We start from the raw sequence: 26,506 nt of genomic DNA, 5'->3' as shown, positions 1-26,506 counted from the left end.
TTTTTCTAAGCCGCTAATAGCCTTTTAGCCGCTAAGCCGCTAAGCCTTTAATAGCCTTTTAGCTGCTAAGCCGCTAAACCGCTAATAGGGTTGCTTCGCAAGACGAAAAAACCGCTAGACGAAGAGACTCGCGGAATGGATTATTTTCGTCTTGCGAGGCACCACTGTATTCTGAATGCCAGAAGCCAGAACAGCAAGAGGGATCGGGCTTCTGGGATAGCCTCTTGCTGTCCTGATTTATGGGATAGCCATGCACAGCCTCTCCCGGGCAGCGGGCTGAAGGCTCCCCCTGCCCAGAACAGGCTGTGTGTGGCTAAGGCAGAAGGCTCACCCAAGAGCTGCACTCCCTTTAAAGAGCACACGGAGCATGTGTGCAGCTCTTGGGGGCTTTTCCCCAAGGAGGGAGAAGGGCAGCCCTTCTCCCTCCTCGGGGAAAAGCCCCCAAGAGCAGCACACATGCTGCATGCGGCTCTTTAAAGGGAGCGCTGAGCAGAGCCTCCCACCTGCATTCGCTCCATAAGACGCACACCCATTTCCCCTTACTTTTTAGGAGGGGAAAAGTGTGTCTTATAGAGCGAAAAATACGGTAAATCATTTCAATCGGATTTATGAATAAAAGTGCAATTAATTGTTACCGTTTTCGATATTGTTGTTTTGTTGTCTTCCCCAGTGGGCCATGCAAACTGCTTTGCTGAATGATGCTTGGGAAAGCAAAGCCCTGTTATCCCCGTGGTGAATGAAGAAAGCTGGACTCACAATAAGAGGATGGATGTCTGCCATCCGCCATCAAGCACAGTAGCTCATCATGCTAATCATTCGGCTCACCAAGACCTCCATTGCCTTGACCCTCTGTTGCACCATGTTCCACTTGACTTCCTCCTCTGTCCCCACCCTTCCCTTCCAGCTGGGCTTCTGGCCCCACCCAATCTTCTGAATGCTTCCCCCAGGTCCTAAGGCCTGCCCTGTTCTCCCTGATTACTCTTAATCCTGTCCCACACTAACCCCAGAAAACCATCCACCTTCTGGGCACAATGCGCCAAACACTCTCTCATCAGGTCAGCGAACCTGAGGTTAATCTGAGGCACAATATTTACTAATCGATCAATCGATCAATCAATCAATCAATCTTTATTATGGTCCAGAGACCCAACAAATCGTTACAAAGCAATACACAATTCAGACAGCCTACCTCCAGGTTAAACAAGCATTTTGTTCAGACTTAAAGATAGGGATCATTGGTTCTTGCAACCACCGATAAAAACTTCGCCATTGCTAATGTGCTAGCGTTTGTCCGAATTGATTATGGCTAATTGCTGACCTGTCAAGTGATCATGTGTCAGGGACTGGTTAGATGCAGAAGAGGGGTGGGAGGTCACAGCAGGGAACCCCCAGAGGAGGAAGGCTCAGAGCCAGGGGATTGGTAGTTTTGACACCGAGGAGAGGTCAGAGAGAGAATACTGGGAAGAGGGGCTGGATACTGAAAGGGTAACAGGGTTTAGTGCGCAGGAAGAGTCTGTGACAGGGAGCAGTACAGACTCTGAGGCTGAAGCAGAGGGGGAGGTCAAGGAACTGCTGAAGAATCTAGGAAGTCTCCCCCTCCCCGCTAGTCTCTGTGAACTTGCAGAGTAATGAGTAGAGCAGAACAGAGGTCAGAGATTCGCAGACACAGTCTGAGATTGCTTCGGAAAAATCCGGGAGAGGCGAAGCTACTCTGGGCGGCGTCCAACAAAAATTAAAAATACATTAAAATGTCACACATTAAAAACTTCCCTGAACAGGGCTGCCTTCAGATGTCTTCTAAATGTCAGGTAGTTGTTTTTCTCTTTGACATCTGATGGGAGGGCGTTCCACAGGGCGGGCACCACTACCAAGAAGGCCCTCTGCCTGGTTCCCTGTAGCTTTGCTTCTCGCAATGAGGGAACCCCCAGAAGGCCCTCAGTGCTGGACCTCAGTGTCCGGGCAGAACGATGGGGGTGGAGACGCTCCTTCAGTTCTACTGGACCAAGGCCATTTAGGGCTTTAAACCGTTTAGGGAATAATAATAATAATAATAAATTTTATTTATATCCCGCCCTCCCCAGCCGAAGCCTGTAGTCTGCATAGGGGCAAGATCTACTGGGAAGAGTTACTGAGGCCACTAGGAAGAGTTGTATGAATCAAGAGTTAACTTCACTGTCAACAGAGACCTGCTTCCTTTATTACTGAATCCATCCTTGACATCCTGTGCAAAAGAGTAGCGATTCGGAGCCCAGGCTATGAGCCATTTAAAGGCGCCTGCAGTGAGCCCTCGCAGAGGTGTCCTGTATCTTAGATGGGAGTCCTGTATTGCAAGGGGTCGGACCAGATGACCTTTGGGGTCCCTTGTAACTCTACAGTTCTGTGATTCTATGTCAGACTCTGGCACCCCCCGTCAGCTTGGCTCCCCGTTCTCGTCTTGCCTCTTCCCCTGTCACAGCCCAGGTGCTCCTGTGCGGCTGGGTGACAGCCAGACAGAGGCAGCACTTGTGAAGCACTCCAGATATCAGGTTTGAACGTTGTGCGGGACGGAATGACAGTTTAATTTGCAGAGCTATGGCTCTTGGTGCCTGTTCCCCGTCGGAGGAGCAGAGACACCTCTATTACGCCAGACCTGTCACCCATCTTCAAGAGAAGGAGGGGTTAGGGAAAGTGTTGGTGGATCTGACAGATCCAGTGTCTGCTTTTGTCTAATTGACTCTCCCTGCTTCTCTCTGGCTCTTGAAGGCCTGGCAAGCTGCAGTCAAAGACCTCCAGCAGATTCTGTTGGTGTATGTGCCGTTCTGCGCACTTGCGTGTAATACGCCAGCATCCTGAAGGAGGCAGCAAACAATCCAATGGAACCCTGAAGTTCTGTGTCAATAATAATAATAATAATAATAATAAAATTTATTTAGACCCTGCCCATCTGGCTGGGTCTCCCCAGCCACTCTGGGCGGCTCCCAAGAGAATGTGTTAAAAACAATATAGCATTAAATATTAAAAACTTCCCTAAACAGGGCTGCCTTCAGATGTCTTTTAAAGATAAGATAGCTGCTTATTTCCTTCACATCTGAAGGGAGGGCGTTCCACAGGGAGGGCACCACTACCGAGAAGGCCCTCTATCTGGTTCCCTGTAACTTGGCTTCTCGCAGTGAGGGAACCACCAGAAGGCACTGGACGTCAGTGTCCGGGCTGAATGATGGGGGTGGAGACGCTCCTTCAGGTATACAGGACCGAGGCTGTTTTGGGCTTTAAAGGTCAGCACCAACACTTTGAATTGTGCTCGGAAACGTACTGGGAACGAGTGCAGATCTCTCAGGACCAGTGTTATGTGGTCTCAGCGGCCACTCCCAGTTACCTGTCTAGCTGCCGAATTCTGGATTAATTGCAGTTTCCAGGTAACCTTCAAAGGTAACCCCACATAGAGCGCTTTGCAGTAGTCCAAGTGGGAGATAACTACAGCATGCACCAATCTAGCAAGACAGTCTACCCCTCTTTTCTCAAAGGCCTTTTCTCACCTCTTCCTGCTGCTTTGACACCTGTCCACTTTGAGATTTGGATCTGGGTTCAAATCTGTCGCAGTAAATCACACAGTCAAAGTTGGAGCTAACTCTTGATTAGCAAGGACACAATCTTATTGAGTTTTGCATCTAACGATCACAGCAGCTCATTCCCTGCACATCTTACTCCACGAAATCAGTCACAGAGACTAAATGTCCCCACTTCCCCCCTGGTCATCTATGTTGCCTCCTCTCCAGGCCTCCTTCCAAGCAATTGAAGACTGCACCTGTGCACCTGCCTTTGCTCCTCCCGCTTCATGCCTCTCCTGGTGCTGGAAGTAAGAGGGGGAGGGGAGCTTGTCACAGCAGGAGACCCTTCACCATCCAGACACATCTCTGCCCCTTAATCTCCCTCCTCTCCCTCGCCTGCTTCAGCTTCTGCCTCTGATTCTGGACTTATCCCTGCCGCAGACTCTTCCAAGTATTTGTAACGGTAGTTTTTTAAAAAATGGTTTTAGCTGTTCTTATTTTGAACCCTTGAGTCCCTGTCAGGGGAAAAGGTGGGGTATAATCATCATCTTCATCACAATGACTTGGTTAACTGCATCACTGGAATTGCATGCGAAGGAAGGGGAAATCCCCTACTTCTTAAAAATGGGGGAAGACCATTAATGATACCATGAAGTTCTGATGCATTCTAGGAAGCTGTTTTTTTCAGAAGCCATGGGTTAGCAGTGGTGGGGACAGGATCGGGGCTGGGTGGGTTGTTGTATTGCCTTGGTTTTTACTTCCTTTCCACCAGGGGTGACAACTTGAATAAAATATTTTGGGGGCCCAAGTAAGCCCCGCCCCGCACAATCGATCACATGATTTTTTCATCACATGCCTGTATTTACATTCCAACACTGTTGGAAGACAATTCCCCCCCCCCACTGTTCCGTTCTATTGTGCTTTCATATTCCCTTCTCTCCAAGGAAGAAGAGAGAGAGAGCCATGTTTTCCTTTGCCCTGTTTTCTACATAAATAAAGGAGATTAGTACTCACACCTCCAGCCTAGCTCTGCTGTTGTTGTTGACTCTGCTTAGTCAATGTCTGCTCACGTCTTGGAGACATGAGTCACAGCAGCATGTTGGGGAAGAAGATTGATGGATCTCCCAAACAGCACGCAGAAGAGAGTAATGGGCTAGCACGTATATATGTTGTTTTGCCTGGATGCCTGCCCTGCCTGCTGGCCAGAACCCCGGCAGCACGCACGCACCATTTGAATGGGAATGCCCATCAACTTTGTGGGGACCTGGCCCCCTCAAATATTTTATTTTGGGGGCCAAAGGCCCCACAGCCCCTAGGAGTTGGCTCCTATGCTCTCCACAGTCATTTTAAGACAGGCGAACTAATACCAGTGTACTGGAAGAAGCAAAGATCACCAGTGTTGAAGCAATGATTCTTCAACATCAACTTCGTTGGACTGGTCATGTTGTGTGGATGCCCGATGATCGTCTTCCAAAGCAACTACTCTATTCCGAACTTAAAAATGGAAAGCATAATGCTGGTGGTCTACAAAAGAGGTTTAAAGACTCTCTTATAGCAAATCTTTAAAAATGTAGTATAAACACCAACAATTGGGAAACACTGGCCAGCGAGCGCTCCAATTGGAGAACAGCCTTTACCAAAGGTGTCATGGGCTTTGAAGATGCTCAAACTCAGGATGAAAGGGAGAAACGTGCTAAGAGGAAGGCACGCTTGGCAAATCCACACCGTGATCAACTCCCGCCCGGAAACCAGTGTCCCCACTGTGGAAGGACGTGTGGATCCAGAATTGGCCTCCACAGTCAATTATGGACTCTCTATTAAGACCGTGTTCATGGAAGACTCAGCTACGAGTCTTACTCAGCTACGAGTGAACGCCAAAGAAGTAGCAGACAGTCATTTGTCAGTTCGTCAAAAGGCAAAAGAGCAACTGCATTAGTGATCATCTCATTTCAGATCTGCAGTCTTCTAGGGTGGTTTCGCTTTTCGCTGTGGCATGGAGCTCATTGTCCTGTGGGGTGACTTTAATGTGCTGCCGGTGCTCAGAATGCCTGCTCATTAATAATAATTTAGCGTATGAAAAGCTTGTAATGAGTCCATGTGTTGCAGACAGCAGACGCAATTAAAGGGAAGACATAATTATGCAACTGCCTTCCCCTGCTCAGGTGTGGACCTTCCTTTGGCATCAGGGGCTCATGGGAGGCAGTAGGCCAGAGGCCAGGGGTCTTCCCCTTTCGCCATGATGTAGCTCAAAGGTTTGCCAAGGTCTCACATATACTTTTCCTTCAAAGAATTTTTCAACATTTTTCTTCTTCTGGTAAGACATAGACAATTGCTTTCTTGTTTTTGCTTACTTTGTATTTTTCAAAGTTATTTGCAGTTGCGTTTTGACATCGTTACAGCTGTAAATCACTGCCTGGAAAGTAGCAAGCACATTTTTTATTATAAATAAATTTTTAAAATCTTATATCTTAGATTGCACCAACTCTAATCTGGAAGAATGAGACAAAGAAATATGCCACCTCATATTAAGTCAGGACATTGGGTCCAGTTGACTCAATATTATCTACAGCAGGTAGATGTGGGACACGGGTGGCGCTCTGGTCTAAACCACTGAGCCTCTTGGGCTTGCTGATCGGAAGGTCAGCGGTTCGAATCCCCACAAGGGGGTGAGCTCCCGTTGCTCGGTCCCAGCTCCTGCCAACCTAGCAGTTTGAAAGCATGCCAGTGCAAGTAGATAAATAGGTACTACTGTGGCAGGAAGCTAAACAGTGTTTCCATGCGCTCTGGCACATGTCACAGTCCTCCGTGTACCAGAAGCGGTTTAGTCCTGCTGGCCACATGACCCGGAAAGCTGTCTGTGGGCAAATGCCGGCTCCCTCGGCCTGAAAGTGAGATGAGCGCCGCAACCCCATAGTCTCCTTTGACTGGACTTAACTGTCCAGGGGTCCTTGACCTTTACACCTGGTATCGTGAACTTTTTTTCAGTCCCAGGAACCACTTTTAACTCCAACATGCAATTGGGCACTCATTTCTACACCTCTCTTCATATATTTGCATGGTGGTAGTGCTCCTGTTGCGACCCACCTTGGATCTGATTGCGACCTGCCATTTGAAGACCAGTGGATTACACTGCCAGGCAGAGTCTCTCTGGGGTTTGAGGAACAGCTCTGTCCCAACCATAGTTGGAGTTTTCCTGGGATTGAACCTGCAGCCTTCCGTATGCAAAGTCACTGAGCTACAGCTCTTTCCTGATGCATATGCCTTTTCTGGAGAGGCAATGTGTCAGGAGTGCATGCAGGAGCCAGGCCCTGTGGCCAATAGGACTTTGCAGGACTGGGGCCTTCCTAAGTTTGTTCTGAAGAGGCAAGGCGCAGCCACACAGGCTGATTGGTTACTCACAGCACCTGATGGCAAGAACCGGGAAGGGATATAATGTCAGCATTTTCCCTTTGGCTCTTTGCCACAGCAACACATTCCCTGCCTTGCTGCGTTTGACTCCCTGACTACTTGCTTCTTGATCCTCGGACCCTTGACTTCGTGACTCCTTGCTTCTTGATCCTTCGACCCTTGACTTCGTGACTCCTTGCTTCTTGATTCTCGGACCCCTGACTTCGTGACTCCTTGCTTCTTGATCCTCGGACCCTTGACTTTTTGACTCCTTGCTTCTTGATCCTCAGACCCCTGACTTCGTGACTCCTTGCTTCCTGACCCTCGGACTCTTGGCTTCCTGACTCCTGGCTTCTGGACTCCCGCTCCTGCTCCCACCCCGCCATCTTGCCCCCAGTCCCGATGTCTTCAGTCGGGACTTCGATCGCCCGTGAACCGGACCGTGACACAATGTATCCGCAACAGCAAACGTTAGTAATCCTTTCTGGAGCTCAGGTGTCTTCTCTGGAATATGGGGATGACTCTCAAGATGCTCATTACATAGTTGGTAAGAGAGTTTGGAAGATGGGATTCATGCCTCTTTAGATTCCGTGCTACATTTGGACTTTACCAGAAGAAGAAAAGCTCCCATGGGGCCAATGGGAGCTTTCCTGCCTAAGCTGAACGGAAGTGCAGGGGTGATTTTTGTCAAGATCACAATACAGAGGGAGGATCTCAACCTCTCTTTCCCACGTGCTGATAGTCCCAATGAAAGAAATAATCCCTACACCTGTAATTAGGGGTGTGGGTGGCTCTGTGGGTTAAAACCACAGAGCCTAGGACTTGCCAATCGGAAGGTCAGCGGTTCGAATCTCCATAACGGGGTGAGCTCCCATTGCTCGGTCCCTGCTCCTGCCAACCTAGCAGTTCAAAAGCACATCAAAGTGCAAGTAGATAAATAGGTACTGCTCTGGTGGGAAGGTAAACGGCGTTTCCGTGCGCTGCTCTGGTTCGCCAGAAGCGGCTTAGTCATGCTGGTCACATGACCCAGAAGCTGTACGCTGGCTCCCTCGGCCAATAAAGCGAGATGAGTGCCACAACCCCAGAGTTGGTCATGACTGGACCTAATGGTCAGGGGTCCCTTTACCTTACACCTGTAATTAAGTATTTTTTAAAATCAATGACGTGACTGTAGGTAAAGCAGCTGACATCATTTATAATTAGGTCCTCAGCGTGTACATGGAACTGGGCACAAGCGATGACATCACCTCCATTTCCCAGGCTTGTGGTGCCTCTCTGTGTTTCCAAAAAATATGAGTGACAGCTTAACGTTCTGGCTTCACTCTCCCTTCCTTGCGTACCTTCCTTTCACACTGTTCCTTGTTGCATGGAAATGCTTTATTGCTTGTGACAAATGCAATTAAGCTGCACTGATCAAGTTCTAAGTAGTGTTGCGGATTTGGCAGCATGGAGAGGAACCAAAGGTCAGCCGCGGCCCCTTCTCTCTCAGCTCTGCCACACCGCTGCATGTTAACAAGCCGGTCCCTCTTGGAAGATCTGCTCTTCCCTAGGGCTCTGGGATAGCTCATCAAACGCTGCCAAAGTCACAGGATTTGCCAACTCCAAAGAGGAGGCTTTGACACCAAAGGGGGCTTCAAAAGGAGAGGAAGAAGAAAAGGGTCCAGTCCGGTGGCTCCAGGGCTAATTTGCGCTGTCCTTCTCTGAAACCAAAGAGCCGAGGTCAGCCTTGGATCTTGGCTCCTCTGATCTCACTTCAGAGACAGAGGAAGGGACCTCAAGCGCCAAGAGACGCGATGAATAAAAGATGGCCGAAGGTATCCTTGACCTCCGTAGAATGTCTGCAGTTACAAAGTTGTGTCTGGGGTGGCACAAAAGTTTAGCATGTTGGCAATCAGCTCCCATGTCCCTTAAGTTGCCTAAGTTTTATATTATCCCATACAAACTTGCCTTTGGAAGGAAGGACCTTAACTTAATGGGAGGACACCCACCCACTGAGCATTGAAAGAATGCTGTCTGAAACCTTCAAGAGCGACAGTCAATATGGACAGCACTGAGCCACATGGACCAATGATCTGACTTGGTCTAAGATAGCTTCCTATTGTTCGCTGGCATCTGTCTGTCTTGGGAGACAATGGAAGAGTACACCTCGAGGGGCGGTCAAACTGTTGGAGAGTTATAGCACCTGCTGTGCCTGTGGAGACCAATATGGGAGAGACATGTTTCGTTGCAGCTGGTTTTGCTGCTGCACATGCACCATGGCATTTCTTCTCTCTGTGGTCCTGCCAGCTGTTATTCCTCCTTTGGCCACTACTGTGGATGCACAACTTGACTGCCTGTCTCTAGGCACTGAAGTCATCTGCAAGGGATTCCTGTTTGTGGGCTTCCCAGAGGTATCTGTTTGGCTCCTCTGAGTACAGGGTGTTGGAGAAGATGGGCCACTTCATAAATTCTTAAAATCTTTTTTTTAAAGGGCAGGTGGCACATCTCCAGGCCAAATGCAGCCCTCTTGCTCTCCCCCCAAGGACTCTCCCCAAGCCAAACCCTTTGAACTGGGCCCAGGGGTAACCCCTGAAACGGGGTCCAGGACCGGACCAGAATCTAGAGGATCCGCTAGGAGTTAGCTCGACAGGGCCAAAGCAGGACATGAGGCAGGAAACCAGGCAAAGACAGGTACAGGATCTCAGGCAGGATCTAGCATACAGCAATGTTGCTCCTGCAACCTGGGGCGGGGTCCAACAGCCTTTTATCTTTGTCGGGGTAGCAGCCGATCCTGATCCCCCGGCGACTCACCTCCCTGTTTTGCCTGAAGGTGAGCACTCCTCCTGCGAGTACTCAGGTCTCTCCTTCTCTCTGTACCTTGGGAGACGTCGGTGGGTTACTAGACTCAGGGGCCGCCTCAGCCTCCCCTGACCCAACTGGTAGGGGAGCAGCTGTAAGCAATGGCCCAGCTGTAGGCAACGAGGTAATCCCCACATCTGGAGCCAGGGCAGGCTCAGGTCCCTGACTCAGCCCAGCTGATTTGAAATCTATAAAGGCTACATAGAGGGAGCCTCCTTTCTTTGAGGTGTATTTCTCCACTAGATGTTGCAATACCAGTCCTTGGTCTAAAGTTGATCTATGTGCGTGTGTGCATATGTGTATTGCTTTTATGTATAATTTTACAATTTTTAATTGACACCATTACTCCCCTTGTAAACTATCGTTGTTTTTTCTGGTCTATGACCGCAATAAATTCATTCATTCACTCAGCCCAGCTGGTGTTTGTTGCAGGGGAACCTGTGCAGACTGGAACTCTTCAGGACCAGGCCAGACTTGGTTCAGATGATGCCTGAGGCAAAGGATCATGTGCGGACTGAGACTCCTCTGGTTCTGAGTCTGAGCCCAAGTCCCAGGCCATCACACCCTGTTTGTCACAGGCCACCCTCCCCACTGGCCCCAATCCTTTCCTTCAAGTGCTTTGCCTGGTCAAAATGTATCCTTGAATTATGGTAATGGCTCCACCCATCATTGGCATGGGTGTCCACCTCCAGAAGGTTGCCCATGGAAGTAATTATGCTGCAAAACATCCCTGTTTTAGTGCCTGTTTGCTCCCTATTTCCAGAGGAGAAATCTCAAACCAGTAAGTCTTGGGCAACTGCATGCCACTCTCCCCACTGCGGGAAGAAAGCAGGGGGTGGGCCATACTCATCATCATCATCATCATCATCATCATCATCATCATCATTGACTTTTATTGTGCTAGCCATAGGCCATGGCATCATTCAGAAAAATAACAAAAGGAAGGGAGGAAGACCTTTAATTGCCTACAGCCACCCAATCTTAAAAAACTCCTCACCCACAATAATACAACAACCAGACTTAGTATGGACACTGGTACCAGAGGCTGCAATAAATCTTGATGCCAACTTTGCTGCCACATGCACCCAGACAACACCATCACTGGCCCCAACAACATCAAACATACCATCTCAGGACTATTTAATTACTCATCTTCTAACAATGTGTATGCCATCAAATGCCAACAGTGCCCTTCAGCTCTATTTACTGGACAAAAAGGCCAAACCCTACACCAAAGGATAAATGGACATAAATCTGATATCAGGAATCACAAGACAGAGAAACCAGTAGGAGAACACTTCAGTCTCCCAGGACATTCTATATAAGATCTCAAAGTAGCTGTCTTATTACAAAAGAATTTCAGAAATAGACTGGAAAAAGAAGTTGCTGAATTGCAACTTATTACCAAACTTAAAACCATGGAGAGACCTGGTCTGAATAGAGACATTGGATTCTTATCTCATTATACATGATATAGCTATTTTTAGCCATCTCACCCCTTGCTGTTTCCTGTAAGACCAATTGCAGTCGTTAACAGTAGTCAACATGTTTACCACACCTATCAGCCAATCACCCATCTCCTACTACCCTTCTGAGTAATACCCCTCCCCACCCTCTCACTATATATAAGGGCCTGGTGACTTCTGTTTCAGTGTATCTGTGCATGCACATGAAAGCTCCTACCAAGAACTAACTTAGTTGGTCTCTAAGGTGCTACTGGAAGGACTTTTTTATTTTGTTTCAACAAAAGGAAAAACAGCAATAACCATAAAAATCATCAACCACCACACATACAATATAAAGCACAGTCACAACTACTAAGATTGTTTGTTGCATAAAATAGAATAGCAGAAGATTCTCTAGTGGGTGGGCCATACTGCACATGGTATCTCCTTGGGCCTCACCCTGCCCCAAAGAACAAGAGCTTTCAGTCACATATCCAGAGATGAAAGGTTGCAGCTAGTGCTAGTCCTTCTCAGACTAGACCCATTGAAGTTGCAGGACATGACTAACTTTGGTACATCCAGAGTCTGCTCTGAGTAGAACTTGGCTGAATACAAACCAAAATATTCAAACCAGGAGGAGGAAGCTCAACCCCCAAGCTGCTATATCTAGCTCACAGGACTCTCTTCGCACTCCTCATTGGAGACCACATAACACCGGTCTTGAAAGACATACACTGGCTCCCAGTATGTTTCCGAGCACAATTCAAAGTGATGGTGCTGACCTTTAAAGCCCTAAACGGCCTCGGTCCAGTATACCTGAAGGAGCGTCTCCACCTCCATCGTTCTGCCCGGACATGGAGGTCCAGCGCCGAGGGTCTTCTGGCGGTTCCCTCACTGCGAGAAGCCAAGTTACAGGGAACCAGGCAGAGGGCCTTCTTGGTAGTGGCACCCGCCCTGTGGAACGCCCTCCCACCAGATGTCAAAGAGAAAAATAAATTCATTGGATCCCTTCCCTGTTTATTTTGTCTGGATTGAGCCCTGATAAATGCCTCTTGCTCATTTGGATGGAGCAGGCTGTGTGTGAATGTATGTAGAAACCGGCCAACTGTAGAGGCAAGTTTTGCATTAATTCCTCCACCCCCTTTGTCTCTAGCGTCACCTGCCACTGGTCTGCGGCTCAGATGTTTGCCCAAATGGGAACACAGGGAACCTGAAAAAAGGTCCCCCATTTCTGATTTAAATAAGCACAGCAAAGCAACCATATGACCTACTTATGGCTTTCATTGCCATGCTGAAAGGAATGTGCCTGAAGTTTTGTCCCAGAATATAGAACTAGAGAAATACTTAAGATGTGTTGCTGTTGCTGCTGCTGAGCATTCCTATCCCGTTAGAATGCACTTTACATTTCGCTGCAGTTTTTCAAAAGAAAAATGAAAGCCAATTAGGCTCCACCGGCCTCTTTTGTCCCTGATTTTGCTGGCACAACCACTGCCCAAGGGGGGAGGCCCTCGCAGGTTATGTAGCAGGCGCTGCACTGCTACCTTTGTCCGTTACAATACAAATTCTCAATTTCTCTCCTGTGTGCAGAAAGTGCTGCCTGCTCCTTTCCTGGGCGCAGGCAAACTCATTTGCCGGTGGGAAGAGGCCCAAGGGCAGCTAAAGACTACCATGTTGTAGTCAATATTAAAGGCAATTCTTCTCAGCCCAGCAGCCCCGCTGGGTTCCGATTTGACCAGATAATTATTTTGAGGAGCGGCCGGAGAACTCGATTTCTGCAAAGGTGGTTTCTTAGCAACCAAGGGGCCTCTCTGGAGCTACCTTGCTTAATTATGGCCTAGTTTTCATACAGCACCCAAGTTTTTCTTCTTAAGTACTAGAGGGAAACAAGCATAGGGAAAGAGGCAGAAGTGGTTTACAGCTGAGTTTGCAAACTCAGGCTACATTCACCTGAACAAAGGCAAACAGCATTTGTTACTTCTGCAGGGGTTACCTAGAACCGAAAGTATGTCACAGATTTTTTGTCGTTCCACAAGAGCAAATAATTGTCCTTAACAAACCTATCCAAGATATTTTTAATGGTGAGGGGTTTTTTTTTTTTTTTTTTGGTGGGAGGTGTCTATGTTTTGCTAGGGAAATCCTTGTCCTCCCCTCCCTTCGGAAACTTGAATTTGGATTTAATATCCCACTTTATCACTACCCGAAGGAGTCTCAAAGCAGCTAACATTCTCCTTTCCCTTCCTCCCCCACAACAAACACTCTGTGAGGTGAGTGGGGCTGAGAGACTTCAGAGAAGTGTGACTGGACCAAGGTCACCCAGCAGCTGCATGTGGAGGAGCGGGGAAGCGAACCCGGTTCACCAGATTACGAGTCTATCACTCTTAACCACTACACCACACATACAAGAATTAACAAGCAGTTTATATTTTATAGTCTTGTGGGTTCAGTCATCTGGTTGCAAGCAAAAATCGGCATCTCTCCACATTTAGAGTTGGCTCCAGCAACATACTGGGTGCCAACAGGAAGTTTCGCCTCCTCTCTGCATTCTATGTTCTCTAATATGGACAGACCTCCTAGTTCTTGGGGAGGGAGGGTCCCCCACACTCTCTAGTGACATCTCTGCTGGCTGTTCCCTCCCTTCTGTTTCTCTTTCCATTACCTCATAACTAGGCAACTCCTGTCGAAGATGCTCAGTGTCTGGGTCTCTCTCTACTCCTGAAACCGCTGGGAACGGGGGGGGGGGAGGATCTTCCCCCTCCTCTTCAAAGAGGAGCTGATCTGCCTGAGAATGCAACCCCCAATCCTCTGATTCAGACCTTTCCCTGACATAGCTTTTCCTCATCATGGAGTCGGTCCAGCCCCAGGATCACTTTGGTTGAGGAGACTAAGCTGGCCCTCGCCTCCTGTGCTGGGAGCCCTGGCAGGACAGGAGAAGGAGGGCCTGAGTGTCCCTTAGCCCCTTCCTTCCATTTCTGAAGCACAGCTGGTGGCAGAAGTGAGGCGAAGCTGACAGATGCCCACTTCTCTTCCCTCTCCTTAAGCACGGGGCGCCATTGCATCTGCTAAGAGCTGTGAGCTAGGAAATCCTTCATTCAATTCCACCTAATCTCAGGCATGAACTCACTAGATGGACTTAAGTACCCTCTCAGGCTTAGCCCCTCCTCCACAGCATGGGGAATAATAAATGATACCGTCCGATGACATTTGGGGCTTTTGCAAGGATTACCAAGATAACTTATCTGTAGCACACCAAAGACTCAAAAGTATTATTACTGCCCAATGAAATTGTACAATGCTATTATAGCGTTCCGCTCTGCCCCCCCCCCCACATTTGCTGTAGGGAGGTGGCAGCTGATGTGTACATATGCTCTATCCACTACTTTTGATATGTAAGGGGAGGGCTTTGCTGAAAGGGGAGCGAGGCGAAACTCTCGGCTGACAGCAATAGATCACTTTCCCTTCCTGTGATTTCCTGGGACTGGGACTGTTGTACTCAATAGCCCTCTCCTCTATGAATTTGTCTAATCCTCTTTTAAAGCCATCTGGGTTGGTGGCTGTCACCGTTTCATACCTTCCAACATTTTCACCCCCCAAAATCAAAATGTCAGGAGGGGCATGTCGATGGCAGGGTCACACCAGAACTCTGGTGTGGCCCTGCTGACTCACTCCAGAGTGAGCATCTTTTGGTCTGGTTCTTCTTGGTCTGGACCAAAAAGCGGGGCAGTCTGGGATCCAAAGAGAGGCCAGAATTGGCTTCTGTGATCCAGGATGTCCCAGTTAAAATGGGACACCTGCAGGGTATGTAGCTTAACTATGTATGACATGAAGTAGACCCCGCAATTGTTGGCGATGTAAAGAAAAACCAGGTACCCAGTACCACATGTGGTGGCAGTGTAAGGAAATTGAGACATTCTGGGAGGAGATTCGCTCAGAGTTGGAAAAAATGTTAAAAGTTCTCTTTAAAAAAACCCACCAGAAGCCTTCCTTTTGGGAATTACACCTTGGATAGTCCCAAAAAGGCAAAAGGATTTTTTTTATATGCCACTGTGGCTGTGAGAGTTCTTATAGCGGCAAATTGGAAGAGCGATAAAGTACCCTCAAGGAAAGGATGGACTTCAAAATTAGTGGAATATGTGGAAATAGATAGCCTGTCTGAAAAAATAAGGAACAAATCAAAACAAGCATTTATTTCAAAATGGGAAGCCTTTAAAATATACTTGAAAAATAATTATCCAAGTTTAAATTCTGTCGCAGCATTTGAGTAACTTTAATAGCAGTTCTAAGTTCACAGTGAGAGATAAGATAGTTTAATCGTATTTAAATTTTGATCAAATGTATTGTGTAATGCAGTAAACTAATGAAGATTATCTGAAGTAAGGAGTGGACAGGAAGTCAAGTCTGTAGTAATAAGACCATTTTCAGTTTGTCATTTTGTGTTTAACATTGTGCTTAGGATTTTTTCTTTTTGATGTGGATGTTGTTGTTGATGAGGTTGTTGTTGTTGTTATTGTTATTGTCTGTAAATTTATAACATCACCATCAACTGGGGCAACCCAGTCAGGTGGGCAGGGTACAAACAAACAATTGTCATGTCCTTCAGAAACCATCTTAGCCAATGATCAACATCACATCAACAAATAATTAAACTAGAATACAAAAAGGGAGGTGTGAGGAGGTTGATGAAACAAGTAAATGAAAGATAAAGAGATGGAATATTGGATGTGTGTTTTATTTTTTTTCCTTTTTTATTGTTATTGCTGTATTTTTCTTCATATATATATATATATATATATATAAAACCCTATTTTTATATATTGTAATGTATACGTTGTTAAATTTTTTTGCTGTTTGTTTTCTTTTTCTCTTTTCTGTAATCTCTAAACTCTTAATAAATATTATTTTTAAAAAAATGATCAACATCCCATCTAACCTCACTGAATTCCAAAAATTAATTTATGCAGAAACATACATTCTTCTAACTGAACCTATTACTAACCCTTTACATAGCAGGGCGTTGGACTAGATGACCTTGGGGGGGTCTCTTCCAGATCTACAATTCTATGACCGGACAGCGCTGAGTTCTAGTGTTGCAAGAAAGGGTGGGACATACCTTTCCACCCAGTTCTTGTAGCTGGGGATATCCTTGGCGTAGAGGAGCTTATTTGAGGGGGAATCCTTGCCCAAACGGTGCTCTGAGGTCGAACAGGAGTCCATGAAGGTTTGTGCTACCACCGAGAGGCAAGCGTCGGTGATGCTGTTCTTGTGGATGTCAAAGACAAACTGCGGGTTCTTGATCATGTTCACCCAAAACCTTAGCGGCAAGCTTCAGGAAAGAAAGAGGGAAGGAAGGAGGGAAGGAAGAGGAATTCGCTTACTTCCAGCTGTATAGGTTCACCTTGTAAAACACTTTTGAGTGTTAACAAAAAGTCTTCAGCCAACGGAATTGCAACCTTTTGCTTTAATTAGAAATGCAAACTTCTTGCAAACAACTGTTGCAGCTTAAACTGCTGGCATAAAATCTGAATTCCTTCAGAGGATAGAGGTATCTAGACTCTGATTATTCTTCTTATTCTCTGACTTGAAGCTTATCCACAATTCCTCTTGCCCTGATGTTCCCCACTTGTTCCCAAGAGTTTTCCTTGGGGAAGGAGTGGGGCAAGGGGAAAACTGCTCAGATCCATGCCCAGAAAGCCCAGGTCAAGAGGAAAACCACTTGGACCCATGCTTTCTAGAATGGGACAAGTGAAAGTGTAGAGGAGCCTTATGTCAATCTACCAGAACCACACTTGAAAGCCTCCTGATGACCTCATTCACTTGAATTGTGACCTCATTCACTTGCAAGAATGGCCTGTCAGTTCCGCTGGTGCTGTGGAAGGTTATATCACTGCTCCCGCTCTAAAAAAGAGTCCCGGAGCTGTGCTACTACACCACTGCTCCCAGCTTAGGCAGAACCATACATTACAAGCTCAAGCCATGGGGTTCCCAGTCTCATGTTGTCCTCTTAAGGCAAACACATGGGGAGATTTGTAGGGAGAGAAATTACAAATGGGAGGGACAGTGGAGGAGTGAGGGGTGGATTTGCAGCACTGAAGTGGCCTCTCCAGGGTGCAAGCCTAGGCAGTGTGTATGGAGGTCCTAGGCTGCTCAGACAACAAGACCCTGCTCTCATCTTTGCTGATATGGTCCAAAGGAAAACAAAGGGATATATTTGGCCCCAAGGTAAAGGGACTCCTGACCATTAGGTCCAGTCGTGACCAACTCTGGGGTTGTGGCACTCATCTTGCTTTATTGGCCGAGGGAGCTGGCGTACAGCTTCCGGGTCATGTGGCCAGAATGACTAAGCCGCTTCTGGCGAACCAGAGCAGCGCACGGAAACGCTGTTTCCCTTCCCGCCAGAGCAGTACCTATTTATCTACTTGCACTTTGACGTGCTTTTGAAGTGCTAGGTTGGCAGGAGCAGGGACCGAGCAACAGGAGCTCACCCCGTTGCGGAGATTCGAACTGCCAACCTTCTGATTGGCAAGTCCTAGGCTCTGTGGTTTAACCCACAGCGCCACCCGTGACCAACCTGATGGATATTAATGGTGGGCTGTTAAATAGAGTCTCCTTGGCTGGTCTGAAAGATGCTCCTTCAAAAGCTATTCAAGGCGTTGAAGATGATCAACACCAGCATTTTTAGTTAGCCCAGAAATGGACTGTCAGCTAGTGAAATTCTTGAAGAGATATCATGCCCAGATTTCACCATTCTGGTATTCTCCAAATGGCCTGGACCACAATTCCCATCAGTTCCAATCAGCCTTAACTGGTCCAAGGTGCTCTGTGGCACGGAAGCCACTTGTGCACGACTGGCAGAGTGCACCAGTGAGCTGACATGGGGAATACTGCATGAGTAAATTGAAAATTGCAATACAACATCAACCTTGCTATGTGGGAATCCTTGCAAATGACCACAGTGTCTGGAGACAGGCAGTCAGGTCCTGCATCCATAGCAGTGATCAGAGAAGATATGACCTCTGGACGGAGCACAGAAAGAAGAACTGGGCGCTTTTATCTGCCACAGCTGCAAGAAAACATGTTTCTCCTGTAGGGATCTCTGCAGTCATAGCAAACGCTCTAACTCTAATGGCTTGACTTTGCCCTCCAATGGTGCACACTTCCAACAGAAGCCAGCTAGGGCATTTTCTGGATGAACAGTTGCCTGCCAGACTTCACACCTACAGAACATTTTGTTGCAAGTTCTTAGCTCAGCAGCAAGCAAGCAAGTATAAAAATGCATTGAAAGCCCATATTTTGAGGAAGCAAGTTTAGAAATGTGCATTTAGATGCACATTCAAATGCTAAAACAGCTCGTTGTCTGGCTGTAATGGGATAATCCCCATGTATGCAGCCCTGAGCTGCCATGAAACGAGATGCTGATGATAATTATATCAGAGTAATATTGAATTACATAACAAGAACAATGGTGCTGCTCCTTTGCCAGCCTTGTAGTCAATGCACCCCATTTGAAACTAAACAGGGGTGATGACTGCTTCAAAATTTCTTCCTGTTCCGAACCTGTCCAGCTACCTTCAAAGGACCCACGTCCTCCATATGTAAGATCCATGTTTGGTACATGATCCATGAACTGCCAGATAACACAATTCTTTCCCTAACAAAATCCTGGCTATTTCTGTCGATTGCACATGAATCCCGACTTATTACCGAATCTTCCTTGAGTCGAGGGACTTCTCCCAGCATCCGGCAGCAGAAGATATGTAGAGCAGTGGCTTGGAAGAATGAAGCCAAGGGAAGCCAACTTGGAATCATTTGAATCTGACTGAGAAGAGATCATTTCCCCCCTCGTTTCACAAGCCCCCCCCTTCTACCCACCTTCTCCTCCCCCCCCGCCCCCCTTAAATAAACCTCCTGCTCATTTAGTCTGAGTGGCTTCAATCAGACTTAGATTAGTGCCACAGATGATGTTAATAATATGCTAATGTTTCATTAGCTGAAAGCTTCTTTGGTTGCCTGGAGTTTCTCTGTTTATTTATTTATTTGTGTGTGTGCAATGCCGACAGCCTGCCAGTCAGCATGGAGGAGATGCTTCAGAGCACCTCTGGCTCACTTGCCTGCATCTCAAGACGTGCCAGTGTCTTTTGGATTCTTGCAGAGAAGGTTGCGACACTTCCTAGCAGACTGGCACAGTGAGAAAGGGAGCCTCCCTCTCCGCTGATCTTTGCGTGTGGCTCCAGTTCCATGGAAAGCCACTTCTGCCCTACAGAGGAGGTGGAGTTGCGGTCTTCAAGGCCCCCACGCGATTGGGGGGATTCCTGGCCGTGTCACACCCTGGCCAGCCAATCGGCTGGCTCTGGGGGCGTGGCCTGCCCTATTTAAGGCAGGACGTGGCTGGGGATCTCCCTCTTTGCAGCCTGCCAGCTGTTCCAGTTTTCCCCACCCTCCTGCCCTATAAGGTTTCCGTTCCTTGACCTTGCTATGGACCTTGGTTGGTCGCCGTTGAGGGGCCTGGTAGGAATTTATCCACTTGGCAAATTGGCACCAGCCACTTTGTTTTCGCCTACCTCGTAGCAAATCGTCACAACTTTCTTGGAATTGGTGGTTAGGCATTGGTATAGTTCTCTAGATGGAAGAGGGGAGGTAGCGCCATCGCCTGCCCCACATATTGAAGGGTAGTGCAATAAAGGATTCCAGGGGGCGTGGTCCTGTCCGAAGCCTATGGAGGTGAGGGCCTAAGGCACGCCCCCAATCGGTGACCCTGGGGGAGTTCCTAGTTGATGTTCATCAGCAGGACTCCCCCTACTGGTGGTTAACCCTTCCTGGACTTCAAGCGGACGGGCTGAAGTCGGATATAGTTGGTTAGGACCAATGCCTAAGCCAATACCGCTCATCACCTGTAACCAGTAAAGTTGTGGCTTATTTAGCCCATTAACCTTAATAATTGTGTCATTATTTCCACTGGGGGGGGGACTCGCCACGCAATATAGTAGCAGCCTAGAGCTGGGGTCCCCAAAGAGGCAACTCTGGGCTCCATCAGACACCCTTCATGGTGCTAACCAAGTCCCTTTGCATATCACATTTAAAAAACAACAACTGAGGGGGTTTCTTGGGTGGCATTCAATGAACTTGTTCTTTAGGGAGGGAGTGGGGGATGTATATGGAGTGGTGGGGAAGTCTTGTGTCCAGATCAAGGGAAGTGATAGTACCATTCTATTCTGCCTTGGTCAGACCCCACCTGTTATGTACTGAGTTGAATAGAATCCTAAAGGCAGCAGTCTGACTGGTCCTAGAACAATAGGGTCCAGAATGCAGCAGTCTGATTGGTCCACAGGAGCCACCCAATCCAGCTCCAGGTGGAAGTGAATCTGCAACCTGATTGGCCTACAGGTGAATCCCGGAATTAGCCAATCACGTGGGGCCCATTGTGTAAATAATGTATATAAAGCAAACATTTGGGGGGAACTTCCATTCCTCCTCACCGCTATGAGCTGAATAAAGAGCATGAAATCCACTCTCAACTCTGAGTATATTTCACCACCTGAAAACACTGTGTTCAGTACTGGGTGGCACAATTTAAGAAGGATATTGACAAGCTGGAAGGTGTGCAGAGGAGGGCAACCAAGACAATCATGGGTCTGGAAACCAAGCCTGATGAGGAACGGTTGAAGGAGTTGGGGATGTTTAGCCTGGAGAACAGGCGACTTAGAAGAGACAGAGTAGCCATCTTCAGATATCTCAAGGGCTGTCACATGGAAGAGGGAACAAGCTTGTTTTCTCCTGCTCTGGAGGGTGGGACCTGAACCAGTGGATTCAAGTTACAGGGAAGGAGATTCTGACTAAAGATTAGGAAGAGCTTTTTGATGATAAGAACTGTTCAAGAGTGGAATGGATGGTTCTCCTTCATTCGAGGCTTTGGAGCAGAGGTTGGATGGCCCAGCTGTTAGAGATTATTTAGCTCTGACCCCTGCATTGCAAGGGGTTGGAATAGATGACCATTGGGGTCCGTTCCATCCCTATGGTTCTACGACGATGTTGCACTCACCAGTTGCTTTTCCAAGTGTGCCGCACATGAGGATCGTGGATGTTGTGCTTGTCTGCTTGCTCGTCCAAGAAGTCGAACATGTATTTGATGGCCAGGGGCAGGGCACTCCCACGGTGCGCTGTGCTGAAGATGGTCTCAAAGAGGTCATCCACAAATTTCTGTAGAGTGCCCTGGTAGGAGGAGAGCAAAAGGAGGAATAAGAAGAGTAGAAGAAGAGTTTAGATTTGATATCCCACTTTATCACTCCCCTTAAGGAGTCTCAAAGCAGCTGACACTCTCCTTTCCCTCCCTCCCCCACAACAAACACTCTGTGAGGTGAGTGGGGCTGAGAGGCTTCAGAGAAGTGTGACTGGCCCAAGGTCACCCAGCCGCTGCATGTGGAGGAGCGGGGAAGCGAACCCGGTTCCCCAGATTACAAGTCCACCGCTCTTAAGTGTGGCTCTCAGTGTGGTGTTAAGAGCCACTCTTAAGTGGCTCTCAGTGTGGTGTTACGGGTGGTAAGCAGGTCCATCACTGGAGGACAAAAGGCTTCTAAACCAATGTGTGAATAGGCTAGGTCTATGACATCACTTCTACTGTCACAAAGTGTTTTCACTCCGCAATGCACAACTGCCAAAGTTGTCGGATTCTTTGTTGTGCAGTATTCCAGCCTGTGGAACTGATTCTTGCTACACACCTCCCAAACCGCTGAAATGATCTAGGAAGATTAGAGTTGTAGAGTTGGAAAGGACCATGACGATCAACTAGTCCAACCCCTGCAATGCAGGAATGTGCAGGTGTCCCTTACAGGGATCAAACTTTCAATCTTGACATTATCAGCACTACACACTAACCAGCTGAGCTAGACAATTGGGTGAGTAGTACACTGTAGGCTGTGTTTGTGTGTGCGTTTTTTCCCCCAAAACTGGGTCCCTTTCTTGTCCATGAAGGTTTATCAAAGTCTTTGCCCCATCTGTGGCTAGAATTGTCAACTCTTTAAAGGCTTTGTTCTGGATTATTATTATTATTATTATTATTTCCATCTGACTGGGTTGCCCCAGCCACTCTGGGTGGCTTCCAACATAGATAAAAACATAATAAAACATTAAACATTTTTTTTTTAAAAAAACTTCCCTATAGGAAGCTGCCTTCAGATATCTTCTAAAGGTTGTAGGGTTACTTATCTCCTTGACATATGACAGGAGGGCATGCCACCATTCACTTTTTGCTCAAGTAAGTTTACATAAATTTGCATGTTGTCCAGATAACAAGGGTCTCATTTTGAGAGTCAAATTAGAGGTGATGGGGACAGCAAGATCCATTTATTACCTGTTTGCCCCATTTGCTTATGAGGTGAGGGAATAATAATAATAGTAGTAATTTTTTATTTATACCCCGCCCTTCCCGATTCAGAAAACCGGGCTCAGGGTGGCTAACAACAATTTTAAAACACTTAGTTGATGCAACAAAGAACAGCATAAACTATATAAAATGTGAATAACAATAAATCAGAATTCAAAAATCAATTTAGGGGGGAAATCCATCCAATAAACATCAGATGATCACCAGGGCTAGCTGGCTAAATTAGTCCTATTTGGGCCAGCGAGGAGACCAGGGGAGAATTACCATATTTTTTACTCTGTAAGACTCACTTTTTTCCTCCTAAAAAGTAAGGGGAAATGTGTGTGCATCTTATGGAGTGAATGCAGGCTGTGCAGCTATCCCAGAAGCCAGAACAGCAAGAGGGATCACTGCTTTCACTGCGCAGCGATCCTTCTTGTTGTTCTGGCTTCTGAGATTCAGAATATTTTTTTCCCCTTGTTTTCCTCCTCCAAAACTCGGTGCGTCTTATGGTCTGGTGCGTCTTATAGAGCAAAAAATATGGTAGCTGTGGGATCCCCCTCCCCCTTCATAAAAAGGGGAGGGGGAGAGAAGGAAGGGGAATAAAAGATCAGGCTAAGTTCAAACTGAAAGCCAGGCGGAATAGCTCTGTCTTACAAGCCCTGCAGAAGGAAGTTTAATCCTGCAGGGCCCTGGTCTCATGGGACAGAGCATCCCACCAGGTTGGAGCCATCACTGAGAAGGCCCTGGCCCTGGTGGAGGATAATCTGACTTCCTTAGGAATGGGAGGGTTAAGCAAATTCAATGGCTACTAGCCAGAATGGTTATGTTTAACTATGCATGAGAAGAACTAATTTATTTGGTGTGTCCTGGGATGTCCGCAAGCAGGCTGAGTTCATCTTCCTTCACCCGCCTGCTCCTCTTGATGCAAAATTTAGACCCTACCACCCCCTAACCTCCACCCCTAAGCTTGCCTCACGACGATCAGTTTTCCTTTCCTAATGCAGCGCCGCTGGGGAGCCCCTTCCGCCTGCCCTGCTTCCGCGCAGCGCTGCGAAGTTGTCGGCAAAACCAATTCTGTGTAAATAAAGTGCCGGCGCTGAGCGACAAGGAGGTGTTGCCACACGGAAGGCATCAAGTGTTAAAGCACCGGCCATGGCATTCTCGGGCTGAAAGTCAACTGCAGAGAGTTATAGAGCTGTCAGGCAAATCATCTCCCATGAAATGCTGAGCGCGGTGACAGATTGAGTGCTCACCGCCGGCTCGTTCGCCTGCCTGCACCTTCGTACAGGCCAGCACCTCGGCGGAGAGGCTGTTTCCCCTGTCAACCAGTCCGCTGGAGAACTCTCTCCATCTCTCTTCTCCTCCGCTAAACGCTCCTCCTGATCAACCCCCCCTAAACATTAGAGGAGGGAGAGAATGGTTATTGCATTCCAGACAACAGGATGCATTATGAGGGTGTTCCTCAGGCAGATTTCAGCTTGTTCAGGGTCACAGAGACTCCTGGAAGATGGGAAGTCTGTGCAGCACACAGTGAAATGACTCAGGGGGTTAATAATATAAACACTAAAAAAAAACCTATATTATTAACTTGTAAGATATGGATTTGTTGGGGGTTTTTTTAGTTGTTGTTGCTTTTTTAGTTTTTCGAATGTTGGTTTTTGTGTATTGTTATTTCTCGATATTTTTTGTCTTATTGCTGTTGTGTGGAAAATACTAATAATATATATATATATATATATATATATATATATATATATATATATGCAGGTTTTGGTGTCCTCGGGTGTCTTCCCGTGTAAAAGTTGGGGTGTCTAGGCGACGTTTCGACGAGGTCTCACTCGTCATCTTCAGGCTGGTGCTTTCGGCTTCTTGTTACTGGAACAGAGCGGGATCTCAATGTTTGAGTTCCTATAAATACTGTAGAGGGGGTGTGGTGTCTAGCCTCCAATGTTCTGGGCAGAGAGGAAGTTCCCAGGCTAGTGTGCCTTTTCTTCTTTTGTTCCTTAATTACTTGAGAGATACCTTGAGTGATTTCTTGAGTGATATCCTGAGTACCACTTAGGTGGGTCATTAGGTGTGGATTAGTTGCTAAAGTCTTTGTGTCTTGACCTCTTGAACTTTGTGAAGAGTTTTCCTGAGAAGATGGCTGTATTGCACTTAGTTGTGCTTTGGCTTGGCTTCGTGTATAGGGGCGAGCTGTGGTTTTGTGGCTTGTGTCAGCCAGATCTGTGTAGGGATTGCAGGGGGGTGCAGCATCCGGAGGTGCCACCATGGATTGGCTACTGGATGGTGTCAGTAATTCATCTGTGGAGAGGGTCTGGGTTTGGGTCTGGTGTGGTTGATTGGTGTTGGCGTTCTGTGTGCCTCTGGATCTGGTGTCAGTTTTTGTGGGGAGGGCTAATTTCCAGATGTCTGGCAAGCGGGATGTGTCGTCACGCTTGTTCATGTTGTGAGGGTGTTTCTCTATCTCGATGGCTTCCATGATTATTCTCTTGTGGTGATGTTCCGTGTTAAAGAGCAATTTGGAATCTGCAAAATTAATTTCGTGTCCTGTTTCTTTCATGTGTTGGAAAAGAGAGGAAGTTTTTTCTTCTTTTTTGACGGCATTCTTGTGTTCTGCGATACGTGCATTTATTCGTCTGTTTGTTTGTCCAATGTACGTGGCTGGGCAGACTTTGCAGGGTATTTCATAGATCCCTTGGTTTTCCAACTGGATTTTATCCTTGGGGTTTCTGAGGATATTGGCTATTTTTTGGTTGGTGCAAAAGGCTGTTTTGATATTGTGTTTATGGAGGATTTTGCTAATTTTATCTGTAGTGCCCTTGATATAAGGAAGGAGGGCCATGCCATTGTTTTCTTCTGTGTCTTGGTTTTTGGGGGGTGTTTCCTTTTGGATTAGCTTCGTAATCCTGTTTTGCTGGTATCCATTGGCAATTAACACATTTGAGAGATTCTGTAACTCAGTTGTCAAGTGGTCTTTGTCAGCCAGGCGTTTGGTTCTGGAGATGAGAGTCTTGGCTACGGAGTTTATTTGTGCAGGGTGGTGGTGTGATTGTGCATGTAAGTAGCGGTTGGTGTGTGTTTTTTTCTGGTAGATAGTGTGTCCTAGGGAGCCATCAGGTTTTTTGTAGATTAGGACGTCAAGGAAGGGAAGTTGGTTGTTGGCTTCTATTTCCATAGTGAATTGTATTTTGGGGTGTAAGTTGTTGAGATGTGTGAGGAAGCTATCCAGTTTTTCCTTCCCGTGTGGCCAAATTACAAAGGTGTCGTCAACATATCTGAGCCAAAGTTTGGGTTTGTGTTCTGACTTGTCTAAAGCATTGGTTTCAAAGTGTTCCATGTACAGGTTTGCGATGACCGGTGAGAGGGGTGATCCCATAGGTGCTCCTTCTATCTGTTTGTATCTTTGTCCATTGTGGATGAAGTACGTGTTGGTTAGGCAGTGGTTGGTCAGGTCCAAGATGTATTCGGGGGGATTGTATTTGTTTTGAATAGCTGTCAAGGCTTCATTAATGGGCACTTGTGTGAAGAGAGATACAACATCGAAGCTCACAAGTAGGTCATTAGGATGTAGGTTTTGCTTCTTTATTGTTTCTATGAACTGGAAGGAGTTTGGTACGTGTGAAGAGATGGATTCTGCATAGGGCTGAAGTTGCTTGGCGAGAAATTTAGCGAGATTTTGTAGAGGTGAGCCTATGGAGCTGACTATTGGTCTGAGTGGTGTTCCTTCTTTGTGTATCTTGGGGAGGCCGTAGAGTTTGGGGCATCTGGATGATTTTTCTCTGGGGATGATTCTTAGCTGGATTTCTTCACTGATAGGAGAGGCTTTTATTTTGGATTTGGTGGTTTTTTCCAGATAGGTGGTGGGATCTGTTTTTATAGGTTTGTAGGCAGGATCTTGGAGTAGCTTTGATAGTTTTGCTTGGTAGTCCGATGTGTTCATCACCACTGTG

General features: G+C 47.1%; 1 protein-coding gene across 3 annotated transcripts in view; it reads right to left on the bottom strand.

Moving 5' to 3' along the window:
* Window positions 1-26,506, bottom strand: part of PLXNA4 (plexin A4) — a 612,201-nt gene that overhangs the window by 5,481 nt on the left and 580,214 nt on the right. For all 3 annotated transcript variants that reach the window (XM_083699819.1, XM_083699820.1, XM_083699821.1), the window contains 2 exons: window positions 21,231-21,400; window positions 16,305-16,517 (listed from right to left, as the gene is read on the bottom strand). In XM_083699819.1, coding sequence (XP_083555945.1) covers window positions 16,305-16,517; window positions 21,231-21,400 — 383 coding nt within the window. The remainder of the gene's footprint in view (window positions 1-16,304; window positions 16,518-21,230; window positions 21,401-26,506) is intronic.

Source organism: Podarcis gaigeae (genome assembly GCF_964106915.1).
Source record: "Podarcis gaigeae genome assembly, chromosome: 10".
In the NCBI taxonomy this organism is placed as follows: Eukaryota; Metazoa; Chordata; class Lepidosauria; order Squamata; family Lacertidae; genus Podarcis; species Podarcis gaigeae.
The sequence above is the reverse complement of the archived record's forward strand: the minus strand, read 5'-3'. Positions and strand labels throughout refer to the sequence as shown.